Below are 14,722 nucleotides of genomic sequence, written 5' to 3' on the forward strand. Positions count from 1 at the left end.
TTCTCAATAAATCACACATACATGCTGTGATCTGTCCTTTCAAAATGTGGTATAACAATGCAGACATGGGAAAGCTATCTAAAAAGCTGGATACAGTATCAATCTTACACTTCTCCAATTTGGCTTTTTTTTTTTTTTTTTTTTAGTCCATTTTGAATTTTTTTCCAAATTAACCATCGATTTTTGTTACAATAACTATGACAACCCCTGGGTTCTCTCCATTTGGGTACTAATTTGATTACATTTTGCCGTGAATATAAGGTTGTAAATTGACATCATGCTGGAGACACAGGAAAGCGTCTGGCTCCTGGGTTTAGGTTACCATATCAACAGCGATTGTAGCCTATTAGGCTATGAACCAAAGAATGGGAAGATTGCAAATTCCTTCTTTCTCTAGAGAAATTTGATACATCAAAACATGTTTTTAATTTACCATACTTTCACCCTTGGTGAGCCTAGGAATTAAGCCATAACTGTCAACTCTTTGCTCTTCAAGTTACACACAGATGTTTAAAAGATATGTATTGGAGGAGCAGGTACTATGGCGTGGGTATCTAAGCCTCCCCTGCAGGACCTCATTCCCCATTGCAGCTGGGTCAAATTGCAGCTGTTCCACTTATGACCAGCTCCCTGGTGATGTGCCTGGGAAAGCAGAAGGAGCAAATACAAGTCCTTGAGCTCCTAAGCTATGTGAAAAAATTGAAGGAAGCTCCAGGCTCCTGGCTGCAGACAGGTTCAGCTCCAGTGTTGTGGCCACTGAAGAGTGAACCCACAGGAAGAAACATCTCTGTCTCGGCTACCCTCTCTGTAAATCTTTGTATTTAATTACAAAATAAATAAACCTGGATCTTCAATAGATCTTCACAAAAAGGAATTCCATAGATTTGAGAAAATAAAACCGTTCAGAAAAAGAAATGTATTTGATGGCAGATGACAGGGAAAGAATGAGACAGAGATCTCCCACCTGCTGGTTCACTGCTCAACTGGAAGCAAGGGCCACACTGTGCCTGCCTGAAGCTAGGGGACACAAGTGTGTGTGGCTCCCCTGTGAGGGTACCAGGCCCCCAAACACCTACTTCATCCGGACTGCTTGCCACGCACATGAGCAGGGAGCTGGATTGCAAGCAGGGAAGCAGGACTAGACTCAGTGCCCATGTGGGGTGCTTGCTTGGCCTGTCCTGCCACAGGGCTGCTCCCCATAAATCCCTTCTGTCTTTCAACCCCTCCCGACCTCTCCTTCCACACCCACCCTCAGCTGGTTCAATCAATAGCCTCCAAACAGCTGTGGAAAGTATTACAAATTTTATTAGGACTTTGTCCATATTCTCTTCCAACAATTTGGAATTTCAGAAGTCTCCTGAGAGACCTGGTTTAACTGTTTCTTCTGCTGTGTGCTTTCTGCTGTATTTGCTTTGCTAAGACGTTCTGTAGCCAGTTCTTGTTCAATTGTGAAATTTCCCCCTTAGTTAGCAATGCACTGATTTCTCTTTTTTGAAGCAAAGGACTCTATGTTTTTATCAATCTTCTTCAAAATCCCCTTCAACTTCTAATTAATTATATCTGGTACCGTTTTCTTGCATACTTTTGACTTCAATAACACATTAACTAGAGTGTCCTCGGGTGGAAAATAGTATGATTTGACCACTCCATCATTTTGATGCTTATTTTCTTACAAACAAGATGTACATTAAAGTTGTACATTAAAGTTGTTGGAAGAAATTGACAAATTACAAATTATTCAAAACCTTAACTTGACATTATATGGAAATAATGTAACAAACTTGAAAAGAGCTGAAGTCATCATTTTCAGGACCAAGAAATGAAAGCCTTAGGTAAAACTCAGCAGAGTAAAGGGTGCTGATGGGAAGCCGGGCTTCACTACACTGGATCAGAAGAGGGTGCCTTGCCAGCAGCACGCTGGGCAGCCCTGGCCTCTGTGCCATCTTGGTGTAGAGGCCTCAAATTCCAGCTGCATGAGGAGCCCCTGAGAGGAGGCTGCTGGCCTTGGGTGTCTTCTCCCTGGTCTTGGCTCTGCACTCGGTGCTGTCCTGTAGCTGGGCTCTGGGCATCTTCTACCCTTTCACGCAACACCAGAGTGTGGGAATCCTGTCTTAGCTGGTAGCAGCGCACGACCCTTGGGCATTCTTGGGGCCAGCGGGGTTGGGCCTGGATGTCGCACAGGCTGCCTGAGCCCTCAGTGTGGATACTGAGGTGTCTCTTCAGGGGATGGTACCAAGGAGCCCTGCGTCCTGGGAAGAAATGGGAACCGCGCCACTCGGCCATGTATCTGCTGCCCCTCACTGCAGCTCCACCAGGACCTGTAACATTGGCAGCCTGCACACCCTGCCTGCCCTCCTCCACATCAAACTCCACTGTCTCACCCTCCGCTAGGCTGGGCAGGTAAGACCTGCCATTGTAGCTCTTGATAGCTGTGTGATGAACAAAGATGTCTTCTTGTATGTCATGGCGCCTGATGAAGCCATATCTGGACTTGACATTGAACCACACCACGGTTCCCACAACCTTGGTGGCAAGCTGCTGCTTGTTTGCTGTGGTGGAGGGTTTGGGCTCAGCAGGCAGCTGCTTGGACTCCACCTTGGCCTCAGCCTGGCCACTCAGGCTGGCAGTGCAGGTGGTCAGTATAGGCAGTGGCATCTGTGCTTCCTCACAGGGTGGCTCGATCACAGGGCCAGCAGCACTGGAGGGGCTAATCAAAGCTCCCAGTGGTCTGCTCTCTGCTCCTGCTTCTGATTGAACACCTCCTTGTCCATCTGTTTCCTGCAGGGCTTCAACCAGCAGAGAATCTTGGGACTGTTCAAGATGGTACTGCTCTCTGTCCTGCTCCCAGCTTAACTTGTCTTGTGAATGCTTCACTGTGCTCTGCAGGGGCTCTTCCTGCAGCTGATCTTCTTGCAGGGCCAGCAACATTTCCTCTCGCTCCCGCTCAATCTCGGGACTCTTCTTCAGCATGGACTCTGTGGCACTCAAGAGCTGCTGGGATGTGTCTTCTTTTTCTGTCAGCAGCTGTGCCCCAGAGGGGACTTCCTCCCTGAGTTCACACGCAGCCCCCTCCTTCTCTGGGAAGGACTTGGGCATCTTCGTCTTGGTGTCTTCCAACACTTTCTTCTCTTCTTGAGCTGTTTCAAGGCCTTTCTCCTGTTCTTGTTGGAGTTTGGCTATATCCATCTGCAGTGTGGACACTGCTTCTTCTAATTTTCTCCTGGATTCCTTTAAAATGCTGTTCTCCTCCTCTTTCTTGAGAAGGGCGTCTTCCAGTGTGTGTACCTGGTGAGTTTTGGCTTTCACAACAAGCCCTTTTGCTTTCATCACTTTCTCTAGTGCATGTTGCTGCTTCTTCAGTTTTCTGAGTTCTGCAGACTTTTGGTCCTCCTCTGTCTCCAGGGTGATGTTCTCAGTTGGGGAGTGACAGAGTTTCCTCATGATTTTCTCCCAAATGTGATTCTCCCTCTCTTTCTCTGCAAGCTGTTTGTTCAGGGAACACAATTGCCTATTTTTGGCATTGATGGAAATGTCTTTACCTTTTATTAATTTTTGCAAATATGCCTGGTTCTTCTTCAGGTGTCTGATCTGTGAAGACATCTGCTGGTTTTGTGCCTCCAGTGTGGTGGTGTCAGGCTTTGAAGAAGGCCTTCTGGGTATTTCTTCCTTGAGGAGCCTGACTGTGCTCTCCTTGGTTAGTAGAGATGGTTCCAGTGTTTCCATGGCTTCTTCAAGGCCTTCAGCAGGCTCCCCCAAGGGAACAGACTTTGTCAGCTCTGCTAACTCTTGTGTGAATCCTCCCTGATTGGAGGACTCTAGGACATCTTTTAGGTGTTTTGGAAGATCTTCTTTGGTTGAGGAGAATTGCCCAAGATCTTCAAGGACTTGGGCAAATTCCTGCTTGAACTGTCTGGATGTGTTGTCAGTCTCTTGGACATTTTGTGCCAAATCTCTGTCTTCCGACTCTTGGCCAACGTGGTTTCCAGCCATGAAGGGCTGTGTACCAATCCTCCCGAACACATGTTGAACACACACCAACTCTTGAAGATTTTTCATGGTTTGCTTCAATGTCTTGTTCTCCTGCTGGATGTCTGTCAGATGACTCTGCAGGGAACGAACCTGATGAACTTTCACTGTGAGAAAGAGCTCTTTACCTTCCATGACCTTCTCTAGACGATCTTCCTTCTTCTTTAGTTGCTTGAGTGCTAGGGACATTTCTTGATATTTTCTCTCCACTTTGGTTTTCTGCAGCATCCCATGAGATAGTGTCTCGATTCTGGCCTGGAGGAGCTTGATGGTTTCTTCTTTTGTCGCTAGTGATGATTTGAGCGTTTCATTCTCTTGTAGGAGACGCTGAAGTGTCTCTCTCCAGGACTCAGGTTTTGTTTGATCAAGAAAGGCAAGATTGCTAGAGGCCTCCAACACTCCCTTGAGCTCTCTGAGTCGATCTTTGTTGGAAATCTCCCCAGTGGTTTCCAGGATGTGGTCAGCTCCCTTTACATACTTTCCAGGTTTTCCTTTGTTGTCTCCATCAAACAATCCAGATTCAATCCTGATTTCATCCAGAGTTTTTGGTACTGTAGGTTGAATGGCGGTGTGTGGGTTGTTGTGCCGCTCCCAAGCCTGACACCACGCTTCCAGGTCTCTGGTGAGACTGGTCAGCAGGTCACCTTGACCTCTTTCAACTCCATCAGCCAAGTCTGTGTTCAACAATCCAGATTCATTCCTGATTTCATCCAGAGTTTTTGGTACTGTAGGTTGAATGGCGGTGTGCGGGTTGTTGTGCTGCTCCCATGCCTGACACCACGCTTCCAGGTCTCTGGTGAGACTGGTCAGCAGGTCACCTTGACCTCTTTCAACTCCATCAGCCAAGTCTGTGTTCAACAATCCAGATTCATTCCTGATTTCATCCAGAGTTTTTGGTACTGTAGGTTGAATGGCGGTGTGCGGCTTGTTGTGCCGCTCCCATGCCTGACACCATGCTTCCAGGTCTCTGGTGAGACTGGTCAGCAGGTCACCTTCACCTCTTTTAATGTCGTTCTTCTGGACGCCTTCTGGTATATATTTGTAATAGCCACCAATGTCCTTTGCCAGTCCTGGGTAATGGCCTAGCCTGGAGCCTAGGCCAGGAATCCCTAAGGACATGGCTGTGGGTCACTTAACTGCCCTGGAGTGCTCAGAGAGCACGTCCAGCTCAGTCGGACAGTCCCACAAAGTGTCGCCAGAGCAAGGCATGCTGGGACTTATATAGGCAGCTAACAATGGCCGTTGGTTGCCTGGAGATCCCGGAACTCGGGCATGGCCGTGTGCCACCATGCCCCCCAAGTTCATCAGCCTCTCAGTACTCTTGGACTCCTCCCCAGCACCAGATCCAGGTCCTACCAAGCACTACCCCAATTAAACTCTCTCTCTCTCTATCTGTATCTCTATCTCTCCCCTCCATGATTCACTAGGAACTCCTACACTCCTTCTTTTGTATTCATTCTGATACCAGATGATTAATAATCACACCTAATATGAAATTGTCAGCCTTCAAAACTATGAACTGATAGGAAGTTTATATAAATGAATATTTCCTACAATTGATAAAAGATTATCATTTAATAATCAGATTTAAAACTTATATTAAGTGTAAATCCTAATGAGAGGTTAGTGGGGAGAAGCCATTTTGTTTTGTGATGGTAAATTTAACTATGATAGTTAATTAAAAAGACATATCTTGTATTCACTAAAAATATTTTTTTATTATTATTATTACAAAGTCAGATATACAGAGAGCAGGAGAGACAGAGAGGAAGATCTTCCGTCCAATGATTCACTCCCCAAGTGAGCCGGAACTGCCGGTGTTGTGCGGATCCAAAGCCGGGAACCAGGAACCTCTTCCAGGTCTCCCACGCGGGTGCAGGGTCCCAAAATATTGGGCCGTCTTCGACTGCTTTCCCAGGCCACAAGCAGGGAGCTGGATGGGAAGTGGAGCTGCCTGGATTAGAACCGGCGCCCATATGGGATCCTGGTGCGTTCAAGACGAGGACTTTAGCCGCTAGGCCACGCCGCCTGGCCCTAAAGATATCCTAATTTAAAAATATTCTGATTTCTAAAGTGTCTTAGTTTATCAGTTATTTTTGTTTATAAATAAACTTTACTAGCTCTCTAGGACTCTCACATCTAAAGAAAAATGATTTTTCACTTTAAAATGACATAGTTTTGGAACTTTGAGATTTCAGAAAGCTGCCATGTATATGAATCAATATAATAAAAAGGAAATTATAAAAAAACCTATGAACTGAAATATACTTGTTCCTTCATAAGTAGCTTCTCTCACTCTTTGTGATAGTGATAAAATCTACCTCAGTATCTTGCCTGAATTTCAGATCTCAGTTCCGGTTTCTCAGATTTCATATTTATAGTTTTAAAGATTTTTTTAATTAAAAGACAGTCATTGTATGTATTTAGAGACATAATATTTTGATAAATGCATACACTGTGGAATTATTATACCAGGCTAGTAAACATTCCCATCACTTTATCTAATTCCTGCTGTTTGATGTGTATAATGAGACCATCCAGCAACTGTGAAACACATAACATGTTATTGTTAACTATGGCCACACTATTAGGCAATGGATCACTAAAACATAACCTGCCCCCAGCACAAGTGGGGTCAACTCTTTGCTCAACTCTTTTCTGTCCTAGTTTCCAACCCAAACCCATGGGAACCAACTGCTTACACTTAGTTTCTATGAATCCGACTTGTTTAGATGGTCTGGAGGAATCAAAGTCTAATTCACACAAAATGATACTATTTTGGAAGCACACATTCATGGACAAAGCTCAAGGCAAGTGCAAAAGTAAAAATCAATCAATTATTTGTTGATGTTCACTCATGGTTTGCAAGTCTTCCATTTGATCCAAAAGACTTAGAGACACATGATTTGGGGACCAGTGCTGTGGCTCAGCGAGTTAGGCCTCTGGCTTGCTACCCCAGTATCCCAACATGGTACCAGTTGGAACAGCACCTGTTTGAGTCCCTGCTGTTCCACATCCAATTCAGCTCCCTACTAATATTCCTAAGAAAGCATCAGAAGACGACCCAAGCACTTGGGCCCCTGTCACCCACGTGTGAGATCAGGGTGAAGCTTCTGGCTCCTGGCCCATCCGTAGCCATGGAGGTCATTTGGAGAGTTAAGCCCCAAATAGAAGATTTTGCGCGCTCTCTCTCTCTCTCTCTCTAACCCTCCCCCCGTCACTTTGTCTTTGGAATAAATATAGAAATTTGAAAGAAAATGAAAGAAAAGAAAAACATGATTTCCTTGCAAACTGCTTGTAAATACCATTGGAAATCTCTTTGCACTTTAACTGCCTGTTAAGAAGCTGGTCTTTATCCAGCTTACAAAGGGCATCATCAGGAGAAGAAAGAAATCATCCTACTTTAGGTAAAACTCACATGTATCACAAACACCCAGAAATAAACCATTTCTACTTTTCCCAAAGTGGTGCTTAAAAAAAAAAAAAACCTACCTAGTAGAAATAAGAGAATTTCAACAAATCCAAATCAAAATATTGTTTTTCATTTATAATTTTTTCAAATACAACCAAGCTTGATAAAAATTCAATAAAATACATATTTTTATATACTACCACTGCCAGCCCAAGAACTTTACATGAACTTCTTTACACTAACATTTTATCATTGTAAATGTATGCTTAAAAGCTGCTATTCCTGCATTTCCCCCCACACACACAGATTGGATAACTGAGACACAGTTAAGTTACTTGCCTGAGGTCACCAAGCCAAAAAAGTGATGTTGAAGGGTTTAAGTCGGGGACATCTGATTTCATGGTGCAGGTATTCAGCCATGATGATGCGATACTAGTTCTGTTAGTAAAGTAGTTTGACAAAGTAAATCAAGACGGGGCCCCGCACGATAGCCTAGCAGCTAATTTCTTCATCTTGCATGCACCGGGATCCCATATGGATGCCGGTTCTAATTCCAGCAACCCCACTTCCCATCCAGCTCCCTGGTTGTGACCTGGGAAAGCAGTGGAGGATAGCCCAAAACCTTAGCACCCACTTGGGAGACCTGGATGCGGTCACTTGGGGAGTGAATCATTGGACGGAAGATCTTCCTCTCTGTCTTTCCTCCTCTCTCTATATCTGACTTTGTAATAAAAATAAATAAATCTTCAAATAGATGTATTGTGCCTCCTGCCACTGTTGCTTCCTGCCTGCCTGGCCTCGTGTTGGGCTTGTAACGCCAGCAGGCAGCCTGGGAGATGGCTCAGTGCTGTCTAGGAGGAGTTCATGGTCCTCAGCCAGCACTGGCTGCTCCAATCCCTGCCCTCCCCCATCACAGGGCACCCAGTGCTTCAGCTGATCCACCCTGAGCTGCACCAGGGCAGGACTCCTGCTGTCCACGGCCTGACCCGATGGCCAGGACAGCTGGTCTCTGACAGGCCTCTAGAGCCTGTGGCGCAGCCAATACTCGGGGTTGGGGGATCTGAAGCCAAGGCACTTGGGGCCCTGGTTCCTGCCTGTGGTCCAGGCACAGAGGGGACTCTGATGGGCTACGGGTGGGGACCGCAAGGAAAGCGGTAATCTTTGGCCTTGGTGCTGGTTCCCAACGCAGCCTTGGCCTCATCCTAAGGCCAGCAGGCCAGGTCTGGTGCCCTGAGGCCGCTGGCCCCATGCTACATAAGGGGGTCACAGGGAGAACAGAGATGAGACCACAGGGGAGAGTTGGGGGCCCAGCACCGAGGGCAGAGCCAAGCCACCATGCTGTGTTCAAGAAGGGGGACCTGTGTAACCTGGATAACTCCTGTGAGACACAGCCATGGCAGAGTGTCCCCCTGGGCACCCCTTCCTTGGCCTTTTCTTCCCCAACTACCACTACCAGTATTCCCCCAAAGTGTGCGGTTCCTCCTTCTGGTGATGCTGACTGGGGTGTGCACTGAGGAGTCTTCCCTGCTCGCTTCTCATGGGCTTCGGGGCCCCAACCAGGAGCCTCCTCCATCCTCCCCATGCTTCCTGCCTCCCACAAGGCTTGCTGCTCTCTGGGCAGGGACAGGGAGCCTCATTCAACTCTGCTGGAGCTCACCACTCTCACTTCCACCGTCGTTGTTTCCATGTTGTGTGACAAAAGACCTACACACACACACAATCTTCCGTGTGCTGGTTCAGTCCCCAGGCAGCCTCAATGGCCAAGGCTGGGCGAGGACAAAGCCAGGTCTGAAACTCCATCAGTGTCTCCCATGCGGGTGACAGGAACCCAAGCACTGGGACTATGCTCTGCTGCCTTCCAGGGACGCTGGCAGGCAGCAAGATTGGGAATGGAGAAGCCGGGATACCAACTGGGATGCCAGTCATTTCAGGCGGGCATGGCACTGGGATGGGCTTTTGAGGACACACTAAGAACACACTCCTTTGTCTAAAATTGACTTTTGAGCTGTGCATTAAGAGTCAGAACATGTACATTTCTTCAGGGCCATAACGCGCCATTTCAACACACGTACACAGCTTCAGCCGACCTCACCAGTGTTTTGGGATGCAGTCAGTGATAGCCAAGCACCCACTGACAGTGGGCAAATGAAATGTGGCTGTGTCCCTTACCCTCTGTCCTGAAGGTGGGTCCTAACAACAATGGGATGTTCATTCCATCCTCAGCCACTCCCCCCACCTCTTAGGTATTCACTCCTGCCCACCTGTGACTCACCTCTCATCTGAGAGGGGATGGTATTGCATTGTTGTGTAATCACTCCCCTCACAAGCCCCTCTCCAGAGGCCCCTGAAGACTCATGGGTTATACGATGGCATCATTTTTCCCAAGAGACTCGTGTGCTTCCTTTTTGTCGCCCATGCTTTGGTTAATCAGTGGCACATTTTTCCATGGTGCTGAAATTTGTTGCTGATGTTGTTGTTGTTGTTGTGGGTGTTGAAACTCATACCAGTTGTTGACCTTGTTTCACGGCTGCCCACTTATGGAACTGTATTGTGATAGAGTAGTGGGGTCTATCATATCCAGCTATGGGGGTAAATGGAACAAGCATCCCTGCTTCCAGATGAAAAATGGATCTCAATGAAATTGTTGGACATTGATTGTGTAGACAATGGGACGCTGGGCTGTCTGACACTGTCTGTACCAAAAATGTTGGGGTACACTTCAATAAGAGACTGATGGAATTATGACTCCTTCTGAAGGACTACACCATTGTAACAAAATGGGAATAATCTGATGGGGGGTGGGAGTTTGGGAGGGAATCCCAGCCTGTACGAACTTGTACCATATAATTCAAAATTCAAAATAAAAGTATAGTTTAAAAAAAGAAAAAAATAAGTAAAAGGCCCATGAAGCAGGGACTCACTCTCTTTTTGGTCAGGCACTCCCATTATTCTGGCACCTTGACTCTTGGCTGACCCAGGACAAGTAATCCCCTGAACATGGTCCCTGTGTACTGCTCTGATGGGACCATGGATATAGTAATGTTGTTTCTGGTTTGTGTACTGTCAGGAGTTCCAGGACAGGTGAGGCCTAGCAGTGATAGAATGTGGGCAGAGAAGCCAGGGAAAGGTAAATACCTCCAGATTTGTAAATGTGTCCAGGTTATTCGCTGCATGTCTCTTAGGATAGCTTCTATTGTTGGGGAAGCTGGGACATAGGTCTTCAGCTTAATGGATGGATTTAAGGATAATGACCATTTGTTCCTCTTGGGGTTATGACTGGTTGGATTGTGATTGCTGGATTGCCGTACGGACTTGTGATTTGCTATTTCTAGTGTGCTCTATTCTCACCAAGCTTGGTTAATAAAGACTCCTTAATAAACCTTAGACATGTCTGGTGTGATCTCGCTCGAACCCCGTAACGACCAGGCACCTGACTTTCTGTTTCTTCCTTGTTCCCATGAAGACAGCTCCTTAGGAACCAAGAGTGGACCCTAACAAATGCCAGCTCTGCTGGTGCCTTTGTATTAGACAGTACAGCCTTCCAAACACTAGGAATAAGTCTACAACCCTAAAACCACAGCAAAGGCCAGAGGTCTCCCTGCTGTTCTGAGCACCACGGTGGAACAGGTGCTTTCCGCGCTGACACGACGTGGCCTTCCACACCAGGGCTCTGATCAGCCACACGACTTTCTGATGCTCTCAGGAGGAAGTGATGGTCACTGAAGACACCCTCCTCTGAGCTCTGCAGATGTGGAAAATTCCCTGAGGTGTCTTGTCCAAAATGAAGAAAGACATTGGGATTCTAGAAGGTCAATGGGCAGAGGAATACAATTGCTAGGATTACAGTTCCATGGGAACAACTGAGTGGATACCATGTGTATAACTTATTGGATATCATTCCTTTGAGAACAACTACCTGGATAGCATTTGAATGAGACGGCTTGGTGGGATATACAAAACACGAGTTCGAAACAAGGATGTGAAACAATTGATGGGTTCCAGAGAGAAAGCTCAATACCTCCTCCCTTATTCGGTGTGAGCCTCGGTCTATAAAAGTCTGTTGCCGTCAATAAATGTCGGCTGTTGAGCCTCAGTCAGTAGTCCACGCATGTTACAGTCGTCTCTGTGCACCAAGTCAGAGGCGCAGGACAGCGAACAGCCAATGACACATTTGGTCACAGCATCATGATGCCCGAAAATGAAGAGCCATTTTGAACCCGGGACTCTGGAGCTACAGCACAAGGAACAGACGTTAGGGCTTCTTCCAATGACATTATCACTGTTTGAAACAACACATGAAAACTCCACTGAACATCCTGCAAGCTTTCAAGTCTCCAAAGATCGACCTCAACCCCTGTCACTAAGCCAAACAGAGAGCTCCTGGAGTCCTCGTGTTTTAATTGCAGAGAAGATTGTGGAGAAAATCCCGTCGCTTTCTGAAGCTCTGATTGGTCCATGTCTTGACCTCCTAAAACACCATGGTAGTGTGTTCATGTGTGTGCCAGTCCCTGCGGGGCTCTGATTGGTCCGTGCCCTGCTCTGACTTCACAAGCAGTCTACTGTGATGTAGCCCCCAGAAGTGTATATCTGGCCGCTGGCCGGCCCTGGGTTTTGTCCGCTTGGCCCAGGGAGCTCTGTTGGTGACCTGTGTGGCTTGGACCCCTCTGCCCTAGCGGTAGTGCTCGGTGCTGTGGTGCGTGCTTGGTTGGTTTGTTTGTTGGTTTCTTGTTCTATTCTGTTTATTCTTGTGCCCATTTTCTTTAGCTTGTTTTTTTGCACCTCTTTGTTGTTTTGCCCCTTTTGTCTTTTTTTGCTCTTCTGTTTGTTTCTGCTTCCCCCACCTTTAGTTAGCCAGCTCGGTCAGACTTGCCAGGGCGAGTGTAGTTAGTGGCTTTTCCTCTTTCTTGTGTTCTGTTTTCTTGAGATAGCCTTGTTGCTTGGGTTAGTCTAGTTAGTCCAGCTAGAGTCCCACCTCAGTGAGCGGCAGTCAGGGCCCTTGCGATCCCTTTTTGTTTGTAGGTAGCTCAGTCAGGGGAACCGATTAGTTAGTATTTGTGACCAGAGAGTGCAGTTCAGAGAGTGTAGAGAGGGATTGTTGGCCATGTACAGCACCTGGGCCTTCCATCCGCCGCTTCCTGGCTACGAGTTCGGGGACATCATCGGCCAGGGCGGCTATGGCGTGGTGAAGCTGGCCCGCCAGCTGGCCACGGGCAGGGACGTGGCAGTGAAGATCTTCCTGCAGGAGCGCCGAGCCTCCAGCTCGCGGAGTGTGGCCCGCGAAGCGAGCCTGATGCGCAGCCTGCAGCACCCACACATCTTGCAGCTGCTGGAGGAGCAGCAGCAGGGCAGATTCGTGTTCCTTGTCATGGAACTGGCCAGCAGGGGCAGCCTGGAGTGCTACGTGCATGAGCAGGGTGGCCTGGGGGAGCAGGAGGCAAGCTTGCTCTTCGCCCAGATCCTGTCGGCTGTTGAATGCTGTCACGGCAGTTTCATAGCCCATAGAGACATCAAACCGAGCAACATGTTGCTGGACTCCAACATGCACGTGAAGCTGGCCGACTTTGGGCTCAGCCTCCGGCTGCTCGAGGGTGCGCGGATAAGGGGCTTTCACGGGACCCCCGAGTACTGTGCCCCGGAAACCTTTTCCGGGGAGGAATATGACGCCTTTCGGGCGGACATGTGGAGTCTGGGGGTGACGCTCTTTGAAATGGTGACGGCCACACTGCCCTTCACTGGGGACACTGCAGAGGAACTTGAGAACTGCATCGTGGCTGGCAGCTACGTGCTGCCACGGCCCTGCAGCCCGGCCCTGACCGAGCTCCTGGGCTTCCTGCTCAGCGTGGAGGCCTGCGCCAGGTTCACCGCCCAGATCGCCAGGACGCACTGGTGGTTCGGCCCCCGCGCCCAGGAGTCCCAGGACAGCCCCGTGCCCAGGGAGGACTCTGCCACCCTGGTGGAGCTCCTCAGTGTGCCCCAGGACCTCAAGGACAGGCAGTACCTCGCGCAGCTCGGCCTGCTGCCTGGCAGCACGGCACAGGGGACGCCAGAGCCTGCGCCCCACGAGTCTGGCTTCCAGCCGCCTTGCTTGTTGCCAAGCGCTGGGAGCCATGGCGCTCAGGACTCCTTACATCTGAGCTCCATCCACAGCGACTCGGTGTGCTTCTCGCCCAGCTGCTCCACAGCCAGCCTCTCCAGCCAGCCCTCAGGTGAGTCTGCCCTCCCACCACCTGGTCTTTGCCCCCGCCAGGGCCCTGGGAGCCTGGGCCTGAGGCCGCCCGAGGCGCCCATGTGCTTTGCTCTCTCCTACCAGGCCAGCTGCAGCAAGAGCAGAGCTCCCTTTCCAGCGCATCCCACGAGCCGGTGCCTGAGGCCTCGTGCCCCGTGGCCAGCACCAGCAGCCCAACGGACCTCGCACAACCGGAAGTGGAGGCGCCACGAGAGCCTGAGAGCACTGGGTCGCCCATTCCCGCCAAGGAGGGGAAGCGGGGCTTCCGTGGGGTCTGCAGGAGCTTCCTAAGGTTCCTGCAGCGCGCCTGCTGCATCCGGCAGGACCCAGACAGAGGCCCCGGCCTGCGCTCCAGAAAAGTAGCCCCGGAAGACTCTGCCCAGTCCAAATTAAGATGACTCTGAAGTCTCTGAACTCTGACAAGTTCTAGTTTCTAGTACAATTCTTATAAAAGTCCTAACTGCATGTCTGGCTCCTGTCCTGCGTGGTGTCTGTGGCCTCTGTGCACTTTGCAAGGTCCTATGGAGTTGCCCAAGGGCTGTGTCTCAGCGGCTGGGGGGAGGGGAGGCCCAAAGCCTCACAGGACACACGCGTGGGAGGGATGGGCTCTGAGGGCTCTCCCACAGCAGGCAGGTCCCCATCTACAGCGATGGGCATTGCAGCAGAGCTGACTGTCTCCACCCATGTTCCTCCACATTGTCCATGGAGAACAAGACCCCAGGGCCATGGACTTGACCTCATGGTCTGCAGAACATCGCCTGTGCACTCACAACTGCCGGGGCTGTGGGGCAGGAGTGCCACATGGCCCCAACCAGATACACCCCCAAACAAGGCCCTTGTGCGTATGGCCGGTGCTGCAACCTAGCCTGGCATGGTCCACCCCCAGCCCCAGCTTTGGTTTGTGCTGCCAGATGCTCTGGCCTGACCCAGGGAGGCCAACTCAGCTCCCTATGTCTCCTGTGGGTGCTGTTGCACAGTGTTTGGAAGCCTCCAAATATCATTTGTTTCAAACAAGCCCTCAGTAGCCTCCATCTTGACCCATGCCCAGCCCCCCAGCC

The 14,722-nt window shown here is 49.2% G+C and overlaps 1 protein-coding gene across 1 annotated transcript; it reads left to right on the forward strand.

Moving 5' to 3' along the window:
• The first annotated feature begins 12,935 nt into the window (after nucleotides 1-12,935).
• LOC131482036 (MAP/microtubule affinity-regulating kinase 4-like) lies at nucleotides 12,936-14,072 on the forward strand. Its single transcript, XM_058673382.1, has 2 exons — nucleotides 12,936-13,644; nucleotides 13,749-14,072. The coding sequence occupies exons 1-2, from the start codon at nucleotides 12,960-12,962 to the stop codon at nucleotides 14,060-14,062; spliced, it is 999 nt and encodes a 332-aa protein (XP_058529365.1). The 5' UTR covers nucleotides 12,936-12,959; the 3' UTR covers nucleotides 14,063-14,072.
• Nucleotides 14,073-14,722: the final 650 nt, after the last annotated feature.

This window comes from Ochotona princeps, chromosome 15 (assembly GCF_030435755.1).
Source record: "Ochotona princeps isolate mOchPri1 chromosome 15, mOchPri1.hap1, whole genome shotgun sequence".
NCBI classification, from domain to species: domain Eukaryota; kingdom Metazoa; phylum Chordata; class Mammalia; order Lagomorpha; family Ochotonidae; genus Ochotona; species Ochotona princeps.